General features: G+C 33.3%; 1 protein-coding gene across 2 annotated transcripts; it reads right to left on the reverse strand.

The window, feature by feature from the left end:
• Positions 1-99: 99 nt before the first annotated feature.
• On the reverse strand, positions 100-20,011 carry LOC136271327 (glutamic acid-rich protein-like). Of its 2 annotated transcripts, XM_066071139.1 has the most exons (18): positions 19,906-20,011; positions 16,719-16,763; positions 16,386-16,521; positions 15,891-15,980; positions 15,701-15,739; positions 14,406-14,486; positions 13,927-14,016; positions 13,164-13,291; positions 11,749-11,875; positions 11,202-11,404; positions 10,430-10,567; positions 9,153-9,333; positions 8,538-8,651; positions 6,968-7,033; positions 6,534-6,573; positions 3,937-4,001; positions 2,362-2,692; positions 100-710 (listed from the first exon to the last, which is right to left on the reverse strand). In XM_066071139.1, the coding sequence occupies exons 2-17, from the start codon at positions 16,749-16,751 to the stop codon at positions 2,379-2,381; spliced, it is 1,845 nt and encodes a 614-aa protein (XP_065927211.1). In that variant the 5' UTR covers positions 16,752-16,763; positions 19,906-20,011; the 3' UTR covers positions 100-710; positions 2,362-2,378. The 2 variants fall into 2 exon arrangements, with proteins under 2 accessions (XP_065927211.1, XP_065927212.1); XM_066071140.1 differs by lacking the exons at positions 100-710; positions 2,362-2,692 and adding an exon at positions 2,716-3,515.
• Positions 20,012-20,091: the final 80 nt, after the last annotated feature.

The following is a 20,091-nucleotide window of genomic DNA, read 5'->3' on the forward strand; positions in this document are numbered from 1 at the left end:
CATGTCCAATACATATAATATAGATTAATAAGATTATGATTGTCACAATTCTTACTAAAACAAATTGAGGATAATTTACTTCACCAACTGAAAACTCAATGACATTTGTCTTTTTATTTTCACAAATAGAATAAAAATCTAGAAGCAATTATGAAGTTAAAAATCTATCCATTACATGGAAACAAATGCATTTATATGGTATAGCCAATGACAATGAATTCATTCTCATAAACTTGATACATAGATTATAATGTAGAGATCGAAAGGAGTTGCAATGTATAAATAAAAACAGAAAACGGGTACTGACAGACTATGTTCCCTGAACATTTGTTTTGTGGGGTATAATAAGTTACAAAATAAATTTTATTATCAATAGTAAATATATGCAGAGAAAATAAATGATATAATTTAAACATAAGCCAGCTAAGAGACAATTGTTTTAATGTTTTCACAGTCATCGTTCAGTACACAACATAAAAAGCACGTAAGAAAGACTTCATCCTTGGGATCTCTGCACAATTTTATTTCCAGATGAATGCCATGATGATACAGAAAAGACTTGCATAAGATAAGATATCATGTCCAAGAAATAGTTGTGTTGATGGCTTTTGCAGAGATTTCACATTCCAGCTCACACACACATCATCAAGTAAGCAAAGAGACAGCAAATGTTCACACAGCGATTTTACAAATGATTACCGGTAGTTTTGCTGCAATAAAAGTTTAAGTAAATAAGTCTAAATTAATGTTTGGAATAACTGTATGTTTGGAGAAAAAAAATCTACGTATAAATTCTTAAAAACATACAATAAAAAATCTTTTAAATAAGTTCATATACTAATTTAAACTGTTGGATTTTTCTAAAAATGAATTATTTTAGAATGATAAATATTTTGCACTATTTCATGCTGGGAACAAAATCAAGAGGCCCATGGGCCACATCAACCACTTGAACAACTGTGTTACAGTTCTTTTACCATTCTATTTTAAAATTTTTGAATAAGAAATTCTTAAAATGTTGTTAAACTCTCATATATTCCAAGATTTTACAATACATTACACAATGGCAAAAAGTCTACATTTTTTTGACATCGTATCATTTGACCTAAGATACATCAACTGACCAATCTAATATTCCTTAACTTTTAAAAAATTGTACAAAGTTGTAAAATAAGCTATAAATATTAGTTTTATGAAAAGTAAAAGAAGGTCACTGTGACCTTGATATAAGGATATAAGGGTACGAACATACTTACATAGCAAAAAAAAACTAAACAAAGCATTATATTTTATTAAGACGATTTTTAAACATTGTTAATACTTGTATGTTAAACCTTGAACCCCTCTTCTGGTCTTGTATTTGTTCATGATTCACGGTTTTTAAAACTTAGATTCTAAAAGAAGATTTTTAGAAATTTTCCCTGCATATTTCTGTGTTGAACATTAACCCTCTCTTGGGTCCCAGTTTTAGTCTGAAGTTTATGATTTACACAGGTTACGATCTACACTATCTTATGATGGTTGCATAGTAATATCATAATTGTAGCTCTATAGTTCCTAAAATGAATTTTAAACATTGTCCCTATATATTTCAATGTTAAACTTTGAACCCCTTTTGGGGCCCAAATAGTAGTCTAGGGTGACTGTTTTTGGGAAGAAAAATCAGATGTTTTTATTATAGGTTTCTGTATTAATCTTTGAACCATTCTTAGGCTCCAGTATTATGGTTTTAAGAATCAAGAAGACCTAATTATACAATGTATATACAAGTTTTAAAGTAAATATTGGCATTTCTGGTGCAGTGGTTCTTTAGAAGATTTCTAAATATTTCCCTGATATATTTCTATGTGAACTTTGAGCCCCTATTTAGGCCCCAGTATTGTTCTGGGGGTCAAGGCTTTAAAAATTTAGAATTACCTTATGTGAGGATGCTTGCATAGTAATCTCACAAATTGTAGCATTTTAGATCTTGAAGGTTTTTAAAAACATTTTTCCTTTATATTTCTATATTAAACTTTCCCCTCTTTTTTAGTCCCCAGTTTTAGTTGGGGGGTCATGATTTTAACAATTTACAATCGACACTATCTATGATGCTTGCATAGCAATATCACTAATTGTTGCATTGTAGTTCTACCTATTCATCTATGTTTAACTTTGAACCCCTCTTGGGGCTCCAGTATTTGGCCAGGGGTCACGATTTTATCAATTTAGAATCTTTACAATGTATACAAGCTTTCACGTAAATACTGGCATTTCTTGTGTGGAGGTTCTTGAGAAGAACATTTTTACCATATATCAATTAAATACTAGTAGTATGATCTTCAACCTTCATTTATATAATCACTTCTTTTCTTAGATTACCTTGTCATTTTTTCAAACTACACCTCAGCATCCCCCTGTTCTCCATTTTGCGTCATAAGCTGAGAACCCACTCCTCCATTCTGCATCAGAGGCTCAGACCCCGCTCCTCCATTCTGCATCAGAGGCACAGACCCCGCTCCTCCATTCTGCATCAGAGGCTCAGACCCCGCTCCTCCATTCTGCATCAGAGGCTCAGACCCCGCTCCTCCATTCTGCATCAGAGGCTCAGACCCCGCTCCTCCATTCCGAGTCTGAAACTCTATCGAACCTCCTCCATTTCGTTCCTGGTCTACAGGACTTGCATTGTTTCCATTCTGCTGATTATGCCTACCTACAAAAAAGTTAAAGTTAAACCCTTTTCCTAGCCAGGAGAGGCAGGTTTCCATCGGGCTAAGCAGATGCAAAAAATTGACTCTCCCTGGATGGGATATAGTCCATCGCAGCTTAACCTGCATTTATTTATAAGCTAGTATCATAAGCCAGTACCCAATTGCAGCTGAAAGGACTAATTAAGACATTTCAAAGTGTCTAGCTAACGACACAACATACGTACACCATCAAGTAACCACAGTGGGGCTCGAATCAGAGACTATGACGATGCTCTAGCTATTTTACTAAACCAAATACAATACAACTGAATACAACTGAAATGTTCATTTCAAGTAAACAACATTTTTTTTTTTTTTTAGATTTTTTTCGAAAACCTATTTTCACAGTTTTATGCCTATCTCTTTGAAAAGGGTTTATACAATTTAAAATTCCTTTTCGTAAGGATTCTCTGGTTTATTGTTTGAATTTGGTAAGAAGACTTTGGTTCCAGTATTATAAATGTACCGTAACAATAATTTGGTTAATTTTTCTTTTACAAGCAATTTATTAATTTGTAATTAATTGTAAACATAAACATTGAAATGCTTTCTTTGAGTCAATTCATCTGGGTTATGAAAGTTTAGCGATCATTGCAAAAATTTTTATATAATCGGCACACACTAACAGTGGTTATGTATTTTTTCTGCAATGTCTTCACCTTCATATCCCACCTGAATCACATAAAAGTTCTCGTCAGTGTATTTACCATCATGTAACCAGCCACCAGTTGACAATTTCTGATAAAGCATATACCTGTCTCATGACAGGCTTCACAAGTAATTTGACTGCAGGAAGATTAGCAATAATTATGATTTGATTTAAAACTTATTTAATTTGTTGTTGTTTTGGTTAAGACCTGCTTTTCAGCGCTTTGAATACATTATCAACGCATGCACATTAATGACATTTCAAAATCTTGATTAAAAATGTCTTTGTTTTTTGAGTGCATATTATAAATAGGAACAGTGGGTTTTTTCAGCATGTTTAATAGATCCAACTTTGGGGTGAGTATTAAACACAGGTGGGTGCTTTACACAAGTCTTTACAGTATACTGATTGGAAATCTGCTCCAAAAAGTATTGGTATAACAGATGCCAAGACATAATTCCAACAGTTTCACATTTGCTCTGTTGATATCATCAAGGCACAATAGCTGATACATGTACAGGTGAATTAAATCTTAAGTTGAAATATTAATTTTTTTACCTCTTCGATACTTGACACACCAAAATCCAATTCCTAGGCCTATAATGGCCGCAACTAGGACCGATCTGAAATAAATCAACAGTTTGAATATTAAGTTTAAAGCTTTAAAAAATTGTTCTTTCAAAACAAAAGTCCCAAAGGCCTTGACACATGAATGTCATTAGCCCATATAGATAGACCTGTCAGGGAGTCTCATTTTTACATTTTAAGCTACAATTGGAATCTAAACCCTAATCCAGTCAAAGTGACTTCTGACTGTTACCCCTGATACGTTTATATGATACGTTTGTAAACATCAATTCATTAATTAAAGAGGGAGCAAAGAGTCGGAGGAATCTTAGATTATCTGTACCCTAGCTCCAGGAGCTAAACTTAGGTAACCACAGATTACAAAGCTCACTGAGATGACATATCACACTTACAAGACCACCTTTATTATATGATATAACAAGAGGCCCATGGGCCACATTGCTCACCTGAGCAAAACGGGAAGATAAAATCAGCTTAATAGTCATTATACAAATTATCAAATACATGATTGTACAGATCCTGCATAAATAAAAATCCATTTTCCATTTGGATATTCTTATGTCTACCTGAGGATGCACAAATATCAGCTTTCCTGGCTGATTGATTTCTGAGGAGAAGACTTTTTTAAAGATTTATTCAATATATTCATACGTAAAAATTTGACACCCCCCCACGCCCACCGCCACCAATTGTGGCCCCACCCTACCCACAGTGATCATGATTTTCACAACTTTGAATTTCAGCTTTTCTGGCTGATGAGTTTCCATGAAAAAGATTTTTAAAGACTTATATTCAATGTAAAAATCTGCCCCCCTCCCTTGTTGCCCCACCCTACTCCATCAGGGTTCATGATTTTCAAAACTTTGAATCTACACTACCTAAGGATGCTTCAACATAAGGCCAGCATTTTTTAAAATTTCGATTTACAAACCTGCCGACCCTATTTTTTAAAAATTCAAATAAAAATAAAAGGACCTAAACTAGCTATTAATTTTATTTTTTCCTCCGACCCGAAATTTCCTTTCTGGTAAAAATAAAAATAATGTTGATGCAATCACGTATGTGTAGTCTGAATTATTGTTGTTCATGCATTGATTAATTAAAAAGACCAAGTTCTTTCCGATCAAGTCACAGGCACTAGAAGTCACACAAAAAAACACCATTGGGCCTACTTCTGTTTGCTTTCGTCCAACCCTACAATTAACGACCCTTTTAAGTTTTGCGATCGGCAACTTAGCAAGAATTTCCTCAAGAAAGAGAAGTTGAGGTGGGAATAGAGAAGAAGATTTTTTAAGATTTAAAACATTTTTACTATATGGTGATATTTGCACCACCCTAGAGCCTGAGCCCCTGACCAAGTGGTCATGAATTTCACAATTTTGGTAAAGGGCCTCATGGACATCATAACCATGCATTTAGTTTTTAACAAATATATATGGGAGTAGAGAAGAAGATTTTTTAAGATTTAATACATTTTTACTATTTGGCCATATTGGCCCCACCCTAGAGCCTGAACCCCTGACCGAAGGGTCATGAATTTCACAATTTTGGTAAAGGGCCTCATGGACATCATAACCATGCATTTAGTTTTTAACAAATATATATGGGAGTAGAGAAGAAGATTTTTTAAGATTTAATACATTTTTAATATTTGGCCATATTGGCCCCACCCTAGAGCCTGAACCCCTGACCCAGGGTTCATGAATTTCACAATTTTGGTAAATGGCCTCATGGACATCATAACCATGCATTTAGTTTTTAACAAATATATATGGGAGTAGAGAAGAAGATTTTTTAAGATTTAATACATTTTTACTATATGGCCATATTGGCCCCACCACAGAGCCTGAACCCCTGACCAAGGGGTCATGAATTTCACAATTTAGGTTGGGGGCTTCAAGGACATTATTATCATGCATTTAGTTTTAAAAAAATATGTATGGTAGTAGAGAAGAAGATTTTCTATGATTTAATACATTTTTACTATATGGCCAGATTGGCCCCACCCTAGAGCCAGAACCCCTTTAGAACCCAGGGGCAATAAATTTCACAATTTTGGTAGAGGGCTTCATGGACATCATAACCATGCAACCAGTTTTTTCCTCACATGCGTGGGAGTAGAGAAGAAGATTTTTTAAAATTTGGCTTTTTTTGCATATTTGGCCCCGCCCGTGGCACCCCAGGGGTGGTAGAGCCATGAATTTCACAATTTAGATTCTTCTTACCATAGAGATGCTTCACACCAAAAATGGTTATGATTGGCCTGGTAGTTTTCAAGAAGAAGTTAAAAATGTAAACTTGTTAACGCACGACGCACTGACGCACGACGACGGACAAAGACCAATTGCAATAGGTCACCAGAGTGACTCAGGTGACCTAAAAAGTCTTAAATGTGTTCAAAAGAGCTAAGAAACATTCAAAAGCAATTGCAAGCAATTTTTCATACATGAAGGCAATTACTGCATGTTTGTAAAACGAGTTTTTAGGCAAAAAGATGCCATATTCCTCTCGCTTCTGGACAAAAATAATATATGGTGGTTAGATTAGATATTGAATTTCATACTCACATTGGAATTGCAACTTTCAGAACCAAACCATCATCCTCACCTAAAATAAGATATATATCTTGAATATGCAAGATAACAATAATATTCAAGAACACATGATATTCTATAACTACAGTTAAACTCGGTGTTTCAAACTTGTTGGGACTAAGTACCCTAATGTCGTGTGCATAACACACACTTTTTTCAGCCAAAATTTGATTAAGTGGGAAGTGCGTGTTGTACATAGGACTAAAATTTTACCCTATTTTATCAAGCCGTGATTCTTGATACCACGAAGGGAGTGACTGCTGATATAGTGTGTTTTGTAAGTTGTATGAGTGTATACTAAATTTAATGCATCAGAAATACCTGCAGTTTGGCAGGTATTCTATTTCCCTTTTTCTAACTATGCCTATAATTGTTATGTACATATCATAAAATTCTGGCATACTTACTGGTTGCGATAGGTTGTGGACTGGTGCCAGAAATATTCAAGCATTCGGCTCCAACATTGCCATATTCTATAAAAAAAAACAACTTACATGTAGGTAAATGAAGGTACCAATAAGTTTTCCAAGGCAAAAAGAAAGGCAGTTATTAAGCAGTCTGATTAGAATTTAGAATTAAATACCCTCTCCTCTTGGATAAATAATTCTTTACAAGATATAACCATTCTTAATTTAATAATACTAGGTCACCTCAGAACTGTGCCTTTCAAGTATGAATAAGCATATCAAACTAAATGTCAGAATTTTAGTAGAGGCCCCATGAAGGCCTATTCTCCTGATTTTAAGTTTTGTCTGCTAGAAGCCAAGTAACTGACTAGTAGTGATGAAGACTTTTAAATTATACATAAATTACAGTCAGCCGCCTGTTGACTTATGTTGCTTAAGCATGTATTTTTTCTACAGCTTTTTGGGGCTGGGGGTTGGGGGAGGGAGGAAGGGGTGTATTACACACAAGTGTGTACTATATACAGGAGACTTTGCTGTATATGGCACTATAATAACAATCTAAAAACATGTCTAAATGTCAAGCAATTTTTAACAAACATTAACAATATCTACTATACAGCTCACAAGTATTCCGACACCTACACTGGAAAAAAACAGTGAAAAATGGTCTGTGTCACACTGTGTACCATGTAATATTTTTATTGAAAAATTCAAGAAAAAGCACAGTGTTGAATGCCACAGTATAACTCTGTGGCCACTGTGTCAGTCCATGGATATCATTACCTGAGACATCAACCCAAGTTGAGCGGATGACACTTTTATCTACCGATCTACTGTACATGTATATATATTACAAAACATATATTATAGAAAGAAAATGGATTTGAAATTACCAGGTACACTAAATATATAAACTTTAAGTTTGAGAAAGTACAACTGTTTTCATCAGTCTATTTTTTTAATAGTCTAGAGTAAAGTGAGAAAAGATAACGGAAGACAATACAACAAAGTGTCTACCATTATGATTCTTCCTGCTTAAAATATGGTCTAAATTACTACAGTCAAATATAAGAGATAAAAATGGACCAAAAAATATACTGTATAATTAAAAAAAGAATGAAACTATTTTGATCAATCCTTTGAAAATGTTGGCAATTATTTTCTGTCTTATCTCAACATAAATACACCATTATAACAATCGCATAGGTCTAATTTAAATGTGTGTTTTGTAATTTATTTTTGGTAACTTTATATTTCTGAGTTTTTTGTTTTTTTTTTACTTGGTTTTTCTTATGTTAATAAAATAATAAATATCTAAATTTTTTAATTACTATTGAATCTTCCATTTTTAACAGGTAAAGATTGTGCTCTACTCTATGGTATAAACTGTCTGTGTTGTATTGCAAACACTAGCTGTGTTTTTTCTTGTTCTGAGGCCCTCAAAGAGAACAGTAGATCAAATTATAAAGGCATCGACACTTCCACACTCAGCATGGTGTGCACTTTTAAACATGGTGGCCAGTGTTTTTGTTGGGATACTTGTGAGCTGTACTGTAACTCTTGTGCTTACCATTTAGTCTGCTCTGTAAACTTTCTCTATTTTTGCAACTTTGACATTGGTTATATTGGCTATCAACAACTGAAGCATTGTTGAGATCTCTGGTCACCTTTGGACATGCTTGATCTGTTTTAACATAATATGTGTTGTAGACAGTAGAATTATATAAAGAATCCATTTTAACTCTGTTGCATATAATGTACACTAATCAAATGACTTTATTTGATTTGATAATTTTACAAATTCATCACATACACACCTACATGTACTCACATTCAGTGAACCAATTTTTGCTATGGGTTTTCAAGATCTTTCTTGTCGCAAAATAATAATTCAAAACACTACAACTACTAAATCAATGCCTCCATCATTTTAAAATATTTTCTACACAAGCATGTCGTGAAAATTAAGCATTTCATCCAACTTATCAAATTATCTTGGATACATCAAGATACATTTAATTTAGTCATCACATAGCAGTTTTGTTACTATAATATGTTTTACAATGTAATGCTACAATCATGTGAAAATTTGTAAAAATTACATACATGTTTAACATGTTTAATAAGAAACTAACATTCCTATCATAATTTAAGGAAGAGTGTAATAGGACATCTACATACTTACCATAAAGACAGATATTTATAGTGCAGACAGCCAACAGTGATTTTTCATCATTATCCCGAATGCAAGCTTTGACTTTTGAATTGTCAGTGCACTCCAGTATTTTCCGTTCTTGTTCACATTTATTAACATCATAAAATGGTCCAGATGATTCATACACAGGAGCTGATTCTCCTAAACATGACTGTAAAAATGTGATAAGTACATGTAGATATAGAAAGAATAATCTTACCGTGACCAGCGGCGAGTTAAATGTCTATTTGAAATATTGTGTATCGCCGCTATAAAGCCACTATTTGCGTTCTTAGTCAGGAATATGAAACATACATGGAGCAGCCATATTAACATGTTATTTAGTTAGCTTCTGCGACAAGATATATAGTGCCAGAAACTTTGTGGAGAAAAATATTTATTATTAAGCAGTAGATATAAATTAACGATTGTTTTTCAAAAGTACATATCAAATTGGTTATGTAAGATTGAAAGTTTTATTTAATCTTACAAAAATAAATATACTAAAAACACGTGAAGATATTATATTTGTGCTCAAGGCGCATGAATTAGCAAAGTGTATTCAAAGAAAATTGAATGTTGTAGATTTCCAATGCAAGCATAAGAGGAAATATACACTGAATGTAAATATAAAAATATGGAAGAAGAAAATCTTTAAAGATATAAATATATATATAATTATATAATATAAAAGATTAAAGTTGTTTAATTTTTATTAATAGTAGTTCATCATTAATCATTTGTCTTAAAACGCTTATCAATACATTGTAATGAAAAACACATGGTAAGCTAACTCAATCAGGCCAGGAATCAGGATTTATTGCACAGATCTATTAATAACAGTTATAATGGCAGCGTACACAGAGATGGTGAATGCACAGCTCGGATTGCTGAATAAACAGTTTATATAAATTTTGAATGGTCATTTTAATACAATTTATCTATCGACCTATTGAGAGCAAAACATTTTCTGCTGAATCAACCAAATGAATTCACCTGTTTAAAAAATGTGGTAAACAAACAAAAGTATCGTTTCCTTAAAAAGGCTTTGTACTAAATTACAATAGCCAATGTTTTATCTGTTGAAAAAAGTGTCAAAATTCTATTTGGGTGTATAATACGGACCCCTTTCTGATAAGGAAATTCCTAGAAAAAAGTACATGTATTTATTATATTCGGTAAATTTGGGTAGCATTAGCTCTCCGAACTTCGTCTCAGGTAAAAACATGATATATTTGAACCAAAAATTACCATTTTGAGATACTCACAATGTCCATCTGCTTTTTCTCCTCCGATTTTAACTTCTGTGGAGAAGGGCTTCTCCTTTTCACCCGTTTTTTAAACATTGACCTCCCCTTGACAGGAGTTGGAGGTAATGAACTTTCATCCTCTTCATCATCTGTATCCTTTAATAAATATAACAACAATTAAAATACAAAAATTACACAGATACATTTGTCATTTTATTTTTAAATATACTGTATACAGGGTTATTTTCGCCCTTTAACAATTGCAAACGATTTCGCCCTGTCTTGAATTCGCCCATATGCAGTTGTGTTAACAAAGATATTAATTGCAATATAGAATTTGCCAAGTCTTAAATTCGCCCTTTGAAAACGAGGGCAAAAGGGGCGAAAATAAAACAGGGGCGAATATTTCCCAGTATACAGTACTACTAAAATTTAGAAGTGGAAAATTATCTTGCTTAATGTTTACAATCCTGTTACATATATATTTTTAATTAGAATCGAGAATTACTTTAAAACTAATGTGGAAAAAAACTGAAAATGTAAGGGCTATGTGCAGATCATTTTACTTCTGTATATGGACCTTTACTATTGTATATAAACCACAAAATTAAATGACGTTCATTTATTTGGACTAAGCTTTTCTCCCAAAATACTACACATTGATAAACATATACAGTAGCCCCTATGAGATCTGAACCAGTGACAAAATGATTTCACCAAAAACTTATAGGATCACTGCTTCAGTATTTTTTCAACTGAAGATAAAGTTAGATACACCTTGTCAACTTACAAATCGACTCTTCTTTGGAACGTGAGGCTTTCCATCATTTGTCTTGTCATTCTTTGCTTCTTTCTTGGTCTCTTCTCGATGTTTTTCTGCTTCCTTCTTCTCTTGTTCCATCTGCTCTCTTTCCATATTCTTTTGCTTTTCTCTCTCCTTTTTTTGCAAGTCTTTCTTGATTAATACATCCAGGGTTTTCCTTTTGGCAACATCTGTTAAAAAGAAATGAAAGATTTGTTGGTAATCTGGTGTTTGAAAAAACACATCATACAATTCTAGTACCTAGAAAAATATCAGTTTGAATAATTCCTGATCTGGCTACCGAGTAGAGCATCTTCAGCACAGATTATTATTCATATAGACATCATCCCATTCGAACCTGAACATATCTTTGTAGAAGGGCAATTGATTTCATAGTACATGGTATTCCCTATACATGAATTATACAATGCAATGTACCTAAATCTAATTTTATGTAAAATCAAACAACAATTAAGATAATAAAATATCTACTTTTTATTATGCCTTCTCATGTTATAATTGACAACTAACTGACCTTGTCCGCTGTTTTCGTTCTCGGTGCCCGTGGGAGTGGGGTATCTATTTGGGCGGTGAATGCCTGTCTGCTGTGAGTCCTCACTGTCCTGTCCCTCCAGGAACTGATTGTAGCCCCCTCCTTTTCCCTACACAACAAATACCAATGTAGCTCATTACTCATTTCAAAACATTAGCAGAAACCCACCTTCTGTCTAAATCACAAGCACCTTTTTGACACTGAATATGGGTATACAACAATTGATTTCAAGCTCGCATTACTATAGGTTATCAGCGTTACATTTTTATTCTAAACTTCATTTAAGGGGGCTTGAATAGCCAGCATCAGACATATCAAAGAACATTATAGCAAAGAAATATGCCCTCTTCTCTGGAGAAGGTATTTCTATGGCAGACAGAACAAACAATATTTGGGTGTGCCCTACACAGAATCTCTACATAAATAGAACTAGACAACATTGAGATAGTGAGCATCTCAAAGAGCCCCACTTAAATAGTGGATAATAGGAGGAAAAGAATTTCAGAGATTTTGCACTGACCTTGATCTATAACTTTGAAATTTTCCAGCTGGCATGAGTGGAAAGTATATATATGCTCTTAAAAAAGGATCTTTGTTTAATCTTATATGACTTTGACACTTGATCTACAAACATCATTCATGGTCACTGCATACTCTTTGATCAAAGGCACCATGTGGGTGAAATTCGAGCCAGATTGGAGCAAAGGGAGAGAAAATATGCTAAAAACAAGGATTTTTCATATAATTCGGCTATGATCTTCACATTTAATCTTGAAAATCGGTTCAAAGTCACAATACACACATTATTCAAAAGCTCTGTTTATGTGAAGCATTAGCCAATTAGGGCTAAGTGGAAAGTATATATGCTCTGAAAAAAGAATATTTGCATGGTCCGATATGACCTTGACCTAGAAACTTCATTCAAGGTCAATGCACACCCTATGACCATAAACACACTTTGAGAGAAGTATGAGCTAAATTAGACCAAGGGTAGAGAAGATATGCTTCGGACAAAGATTTTTCATATCATTCTGCTATGGCCTTAAATTTAGATCTAGGAACATGGTTCATGGTCACTTCACACCCATTATTCATAAGCTCTGTTTATGTGAAGTATTAGCCTATCAGGGCTAAGTGGAAAGTATATATGCTATGAAGAAAGGATATTTGCATGCTCTGATATGACCTTGACCTAGAAACTTCATTCAAGGTCAATGCACATCCTTTGACCATAGACACTCTGTGAGTAAAGTATGAACTAGATTGGACCAAAGGGAGAGAAGATATGGTTCGGATAAGAATTTTATTTATAACTCTGATATGACCTTGAATTTATACCTAGAAACAAGTTACTGCATACCCTTAACGTAACACACTAATTATGAGTTTGTATTTACCGGTTTAAGCTGTCTGGGTTGGAGATCCCCTGGTTCAATTCCTCTGGCACTAGCACAAATCATGTAAATGAGAACTGCCGGTATGACAAAAAGCAGTATCAATTTTGTTACAAGGTACAGTGTTGAACCTGAAAGAATAAGAAATTCATCAAAATTAATAAAAACAGGTTTTCAGTATGAGTACATGTATTACAATTATATCTGATACATAACTTTTGACTAAAATAATGAAAAAACAAGAGAAAAGCTGTCAAATCGAAATCCAAGTAATTAACACATCTCTGATATATGTACAATTGATCTGCAAAACAACTATTTCCTATCTTGAAAACAGTAGGAGTTATCTATACAATTACGGTATGTAACCTATATGCAAAATATGTGAAAAATGACAAATTCAACAGCTAGTATTTTATCACAAATCCAATTCCTAGTAATAAGAACATCCCTAATATATATACAATTGATCTGCCTGCCATTTTCACCATTTCAATGACCAAATTTTTTTAATTTTGAAAACCCGGTTAATAAATAAATTCAAGTCAACAAAAGGTTCTTCAATTCTGATGATAGCATACCAAGTATCTCTTGGACGGTTCCAATCATTTTCAATGGTAAATAGTTGTGGTCATTGAGAGGTCTTACAGTGATAGTATATACATGTACGATATTCATATTTAATTTCTTTTGGAATAAAAGAATTTTTATTTCAGTTTGATTATTCTTATTGTTTCATCTTTAAATAGTTAGACTTATTACATACGTGGTCTTGATTTTTTTAACGGGGAGTTGACATCCATCTGTTCATTATTTTCAATTTCATCAAAGCTAAGGTGTACGTCGTTATGGGTATCTATTAAATGAAGACAGCATTTTATATTTGCTTATAAAAACAAGAAGTTTTCCTCATACATGTGTAATATGATTATGGTTATATGAAAAAAAAAACCAAACATGTTGTATTGAAATACTGTAGATTCCTCATTAAATGCCAGGAATTAAGTTCTGTGTAAATTCGTGAGAAGCAATCCTTGCGGATTTTAAAAGCTCGCTTTTATTTTTCAGACAGTTTTAAACTATAGGTCTAAGGAAATAATAACAAAAAAGTTGGTGATCGCGATTTAATGTTCTCGCCATTTGAAACAAACTATGGAATCTCAGGATTAAATATACGCGTAAAATAAGGAATTCACAGTATGTTTTTTTTTATTCTTATACTGTACATGTGATTTAATAACATACCCATTTTTCCTTTGACACCAACATCCATTTTCGATGGGATTTTCTCCATAAACTTGTTACTTTCATTGTTATTATGAAGCTCTACAGAAAGAGAATTTGATGTTTTACAGAAACTAGAGGTACTGTGAGCAAGCTCACAATTGATACCCCCTGCTAAGAAAAAAATTATAACATATGTATTTTTGCTAAAATTATAGAAAATATTGGATGAATCTATTTCACCGTCCATTTTCTATAAATAACAACTGCTCTATTTTTTAAAACTGCTAATGCTAATATGAGTACACAAACCAATTTCTATCCTTTAATTCCATTTTATTTTAAGTTAACTGTTAATGCATGAGGACATTTGCATCCTTATGTTAACAAACATGATTTAAATCAAACGAAAATCCACATGTCAAGCAGCCATTTAACATAAACATTTTGAATTATTGGCATACTGAGCCCGATTTTTTTCCAAATTTTTTTTTCCCACCCTTATTTTTTTTTTCCAAAAAAAAAAATAAAAAAATACATCGGGGCAGGTCATTTCCAGAGAGATGGGGATGAGAATCTAAAAAGTAATTTTATGTGGCCTGAGACAAGCAAGCTTCTAATTATTTCCATTAATACAAGACATGATACAGACAGGAATTAAGCATCTTTTAAACACTGACCTTGAACTTCCTCAATTGACCTTGGGTCAGGGTCATGACACACCCTTAGGTCATAAGCAATCTTTAAGTGAATTAAGAACTTCCAATGTTTATCCATAAAAAAAGATACAGACCAGACACAAATTTTGCACTTTTTCTGCCAGTGACCTTGACCTTGCAAGTTTGACCTTGGATCAAGGTCACGACACAATCTTAGGACATAAGTAATCCTTGTGTGAAGTAAAAACTTCCAATGCTTCTTAAAAGAAAGATATGGACCAGACACGAATTTGCACACAGATGGATGGACAGACGGACAAGGCGCTTCCTATATACCCCCCAAACTTCATTTCTGGGGGGTATAAAAATCAAAACGCTTTACCAGTTTAGGGCAAATTTTTGTTTCATGAATGGGGTATTAAACATACAGAGAAAAATGAAAATTCCATGAATGAACAAATTTTAACAAAACCATGCATAGAAGATATTTTTAAGACATGCATTCAGTGAGATTGAGTGGAATTCCTGTGGGTTCAAAAGCTGGTTACATAACCTTATCATAAAAAGTTTATATAAACTTTAAGGTGTTAATAACTATGGTCATCATCTAATCTAAATTTTATTCGTCAAGTAGAAATTGTTATTTCTATATCATACTTGGTCCTTTTCTGTCATGGTCATTAGGAAGCTCAAGCTCTGTAAAGAAAATATAATATTCAAATGCCTTGTCAGTTTCAATTGGTATAAAATTTACCCATTTTTTTGTATTATTATTGACTCATGTGTTTTATTTCTAAATACTAAAATCACTCTAAAAAATTGTTGCTAACCAATTAAAATAACATACTTGGTCTTGTTTTCTTCTCTCTAATGATCTTAATTACTTCGGTGACATCAACTGTTTTATCATTATCCTCATGACTTGGATCTTCTGGATCTACAAGAGTATTCATAGAATAGTATTTGATTATGAAAACAAAATGCCTTTTTTATTGACCGAAACCCACATTAGCAAATGATTAGGTTCTGAATAAATATAATTGTGGACCAACTTGTTGAATTTGTCTTCAGAAATGCAGATAATATCTCATACTTTTAACAAAAGAAAGCAGGCCAAACTATGGTACAATTTACAGAACATGCATTGTAATAATTTTTTCACTTTTGTAATACTCAGCTCTGCATCGGTGAGCAAAACATGTACTTGAATTAGTACTTAGTTTATATTACAACCATGATAACTGGAGCCATGATAGAGAAATAGAAAGAAATTCATTTTTTCTCAAACAATATTAACATTCTGTCACTGCAGCATTAGATAGTATTTGGAGTAACAACTTACCATTGTCTATTTCAGCTGTTGGTATCTTGTCCTTTTCATAATTATCATCATCAAAACAACAATCCACAGTGTCTCTCCTAGTAGCTTTTTCAAAGTTTTTGAAAGTTTTCACAAAGATGTTTTCGCAGGATATATCCTGTTAACCATAACAATATAAAGTAGTGCATTTATCTATATATAAAGATATTCACATTTTATCTTAGTAATATAGCTAATCCTAATATTGATAATGAAAAAATAAGATGACACTTTGTTAAAAATTCAAGGTGGTGAGGGGTATATGATAATGGATTGACAACTTGGCACTATCAAGATTTTTTAATTTATACAAACCAAGTTCTTCAGATCGTCTGGAATTGTTGGCATATTTGGAAAGTGCTGAAATGAAACAATATAAATTAAAGTAATTTGTATCCCAGTAACGTGTGTTAAAAATTAACAGTTCATTGCTCTTTATTATAACTATAACCTCCAACACGGCCAATGTGATCAGTAAATATGGAAAGAAAATATGCATGCCAAATAATGTAAGATTACTGTAAGGCCAAAGAAAAAAAAATGTTTGTTAACTGTTTCTTGCTGAAAAAAAAGTAGGGTCAGTAGGTCTGAATTTTTTTTATATACCCCCGTTCCCTTGTGTGTCTGTCTGTCCGTCCGTAACAAAAATTTCTGTCGCATTCATCTCAGCAACTATTTATCGCAGATGCTTGAAATTTTTACAGTGTTTGTTGAGGCATGCCATATCGTTGGATATATTTTTGTACCAATCGGACGTCAACTTCCTGTTAGATGACGACTTTGTTTATTTTTAGCCAAAATTTTCAAACAAATTTCCGTCAAAGATTTCTCAGCAACTGTTTATCGCAGATGCTTGAAATTTTTACACAGTATTTGTACAGGCATGCTATATATCGTGGGGTGTATTTTTGTACCAATCTGACGTCAACTTCCTGTTTAATGAGTACTTTGTTTATTTTTAGCCAAAATTTTCAAACAAATTTCCGTCAAAGATTTCTCAGCAACTATTTATCGCAGATGCTTGAAATTTTTACACAGTATTTGTATAGGCCTGCTTTAACGTGGGATGTATTTTTGTACCAATCGGACGTCAACAAAGAATTCTCAGCAACTGTTTATCGCAGATGCTTGAAATTTTTACACAGTATTTAAATAGGCAGCTATATCGTGGGATATATTTTTGTACCAATCGGACGTCAACTTCCTGTTAAATGACGACTTTGTTTATTTTTAACAAAAATTGTCAAACAAATTTTTGTCAAAGAATTCTCAGCAACTGTTTATCGCAGATGCTTGAAATTTTAACACACTATTTGTTTAGGCATGCCATATTGTGGGATATATTTTTGTATCAATCAGACTTCAACTTCCTGTTAAATAAGGACTTTGTTTATTTTTAGCCAAAATTTTCAAACAAATTTTCGTCAAAGATTTTTCAGCAGCTATTCATCGCAGATGCTTAAAATTTTACACAGTGTTTGTTAAGGCATGCCATATCGTGGGATGTATTTTTGTACCAATCGGACGTCAACTTACTGTTAAATGACGACTTTGTTTATTTTTAACAAAAATTGTCAAACAAATTTTGGTCAAAGAATTCTCAGCAACTGTTTATCGTGGGATGTATTTTTGTACCAATCGGACGTCAACTTCCTGTTAAATGACGACTTTGTTTATTTTTAACAAAAATTGTCAAACAAATTTTTGTCAAAGAATTCTCAGCAACTGTTTATCGCAGACGCTTGAAATTTTTACACAGTATTTGTATAGGCAGCTATATCGTTGGATATATTTTTGTACCAATCGGACGTCAACTTCCTGTTAAATGACGACTTTGTTTATTTTTAACAAAAATTGTCCAACAAATTTTAGTCAAAGAATTTTCAGCAACTGTTTATTGCAGATGCTTGAAATTTTAACACACTATTTGTTTATGCATGCCATATTGTGGGATATATTTTTGTATCAATGGGACGTCAACTTCCTGTTAAATAATGACTTTGTTTATTCTTAGCCAAAATTTTCAAACAAACTTTCGTCAAAGATTTCTCAGCAGCTATTTATCGCAGATGCTTGAAATTGTTACACAGTGTTTGTTAAGGCATGCCATATCGTGGGATATATTTTTGTACCAATCGGATGTCAGCTTCCTGTTAAATGAGTACTTTGTTTATTTTAGCCAAAATTTTCAAACAAATTTTCCTCAAAGAAATGAAAATATTATTTTTCCTTCATAGTTTGCCTTTGGAAGGATAACGTTAGTGTACTGTACATTTTTCCTTCAGTGGCGTAGCGCCCTTTACGCAAAAACGCAAATGAATACACAAAATTTTGCAAAGCATAGGTCTTATGATTTGAGTTTCCTATTGTTTGCACGTAAACAAATCGTATTGAGACTCACTGAATTATAATCTGCATATTTAGTATTCAGTTCTTATCGTAAACCATGCAATTACTACGATTCCGGAAAATACCGTCATTCCATAATTTAAATTAAAATTAATTGGAAGTTCGTTAAACTTATTAAAATGAGATGAACAACTTTTAACTCCTTTCAAGTTTAAATATTCATACTAAAATCTGAAAACACATCAAGTTTTGAGTGTTTGTCCGTAATTATATTCTGTCAGTCTATACTTACATGTAATTTAAAGTCGGCGGTCGGGTGATTAAAATTTTGGCTGGAATTGTTTTCCATTTGCTCAGATGATAGAAATCAAAAGTAAAGAGTTCAAAGAATGAGGCCATGTCGTACTTTGATTAAAATCGATCTATTAGAAGACTGTGTAAACACTATGTTTATACGCGACTTCCGGGGAGCATTTCATCTCGGCCTTTTTTTAAACACACGTGCGGAAAAATCGACACATAGAATTTTTTAAACAATGTTTAATTATGAAGCTAACATGTTAGAGTACTTGCCCCGGTAATAAACATGATGCGCCTTTCCTCCAGAAAAACGTAATCCGAGTTGAACGAAAAATGAGTCCCATTTGGTAGGTAAAATAGGTATACCGTTTAGGCATTTAACCACCAAATGGGACTCCAACCACCAAACAGGGGTTGGTGCCCAAACTGTTACACAGAAGGTATGTAAAATTGTAACATTTTGAGACAATATCTCATCATCAAAAGCCTGTAAATTTGAAAGCTAAAACCTAAACTCCAAGAGCATCGGGGGTCTTGAAATTTGAAAGAAAATATTCGAAGAGTACCAGGTAAATAATGTTTGTCTCGGAATTCAGCAACTTTTGTTCATATTTATTGGAATTAAATACTTAAAAAATGTCATATTTTAAGGCTGTTTTGTCATTCAAATAACATAAAATCCAGGGGCTTCCAGGGGCTCCGCCCCCTGGGCCCCCAGCAGGGCTCTGCCCTGGACCCGACCCCAGACCCCCGACCTTTTATGAATACACTAAATTAAAAGGTAGCTACGCCACTGTCCTTCCATGTGAATATAGACATTCATTGTTGTACATCATATTACCCATTAAAATACCTTCTGTTGGAGTCTGGACAGTTGAACGGAGACGACGAGGACAATGGTTAGTGGACTTTTTCACCTGAACGAGACTATGATGGAGACCTGAAGGAGGCGAAAGGCATAAAAACCGAAATGATAGCGTAACACGGTTTGTTCCGATGTATATTCTGGATTGAAAAATAAAACATATTTATTTTTTGA

This window comes from Magallana gigas, chromosome 9 (genome assembly GCF_963853765.1).
Source record: "Magallana gigas chromosome 9, xbMagGiga1.1, whole genome shotgun sequence".
Lineage (NCBI taxonomy): Eukaryota > Metazoa > Mollusca > Bivalvia > Ostreida > Ostreidae > Magallana > Magallana gigas.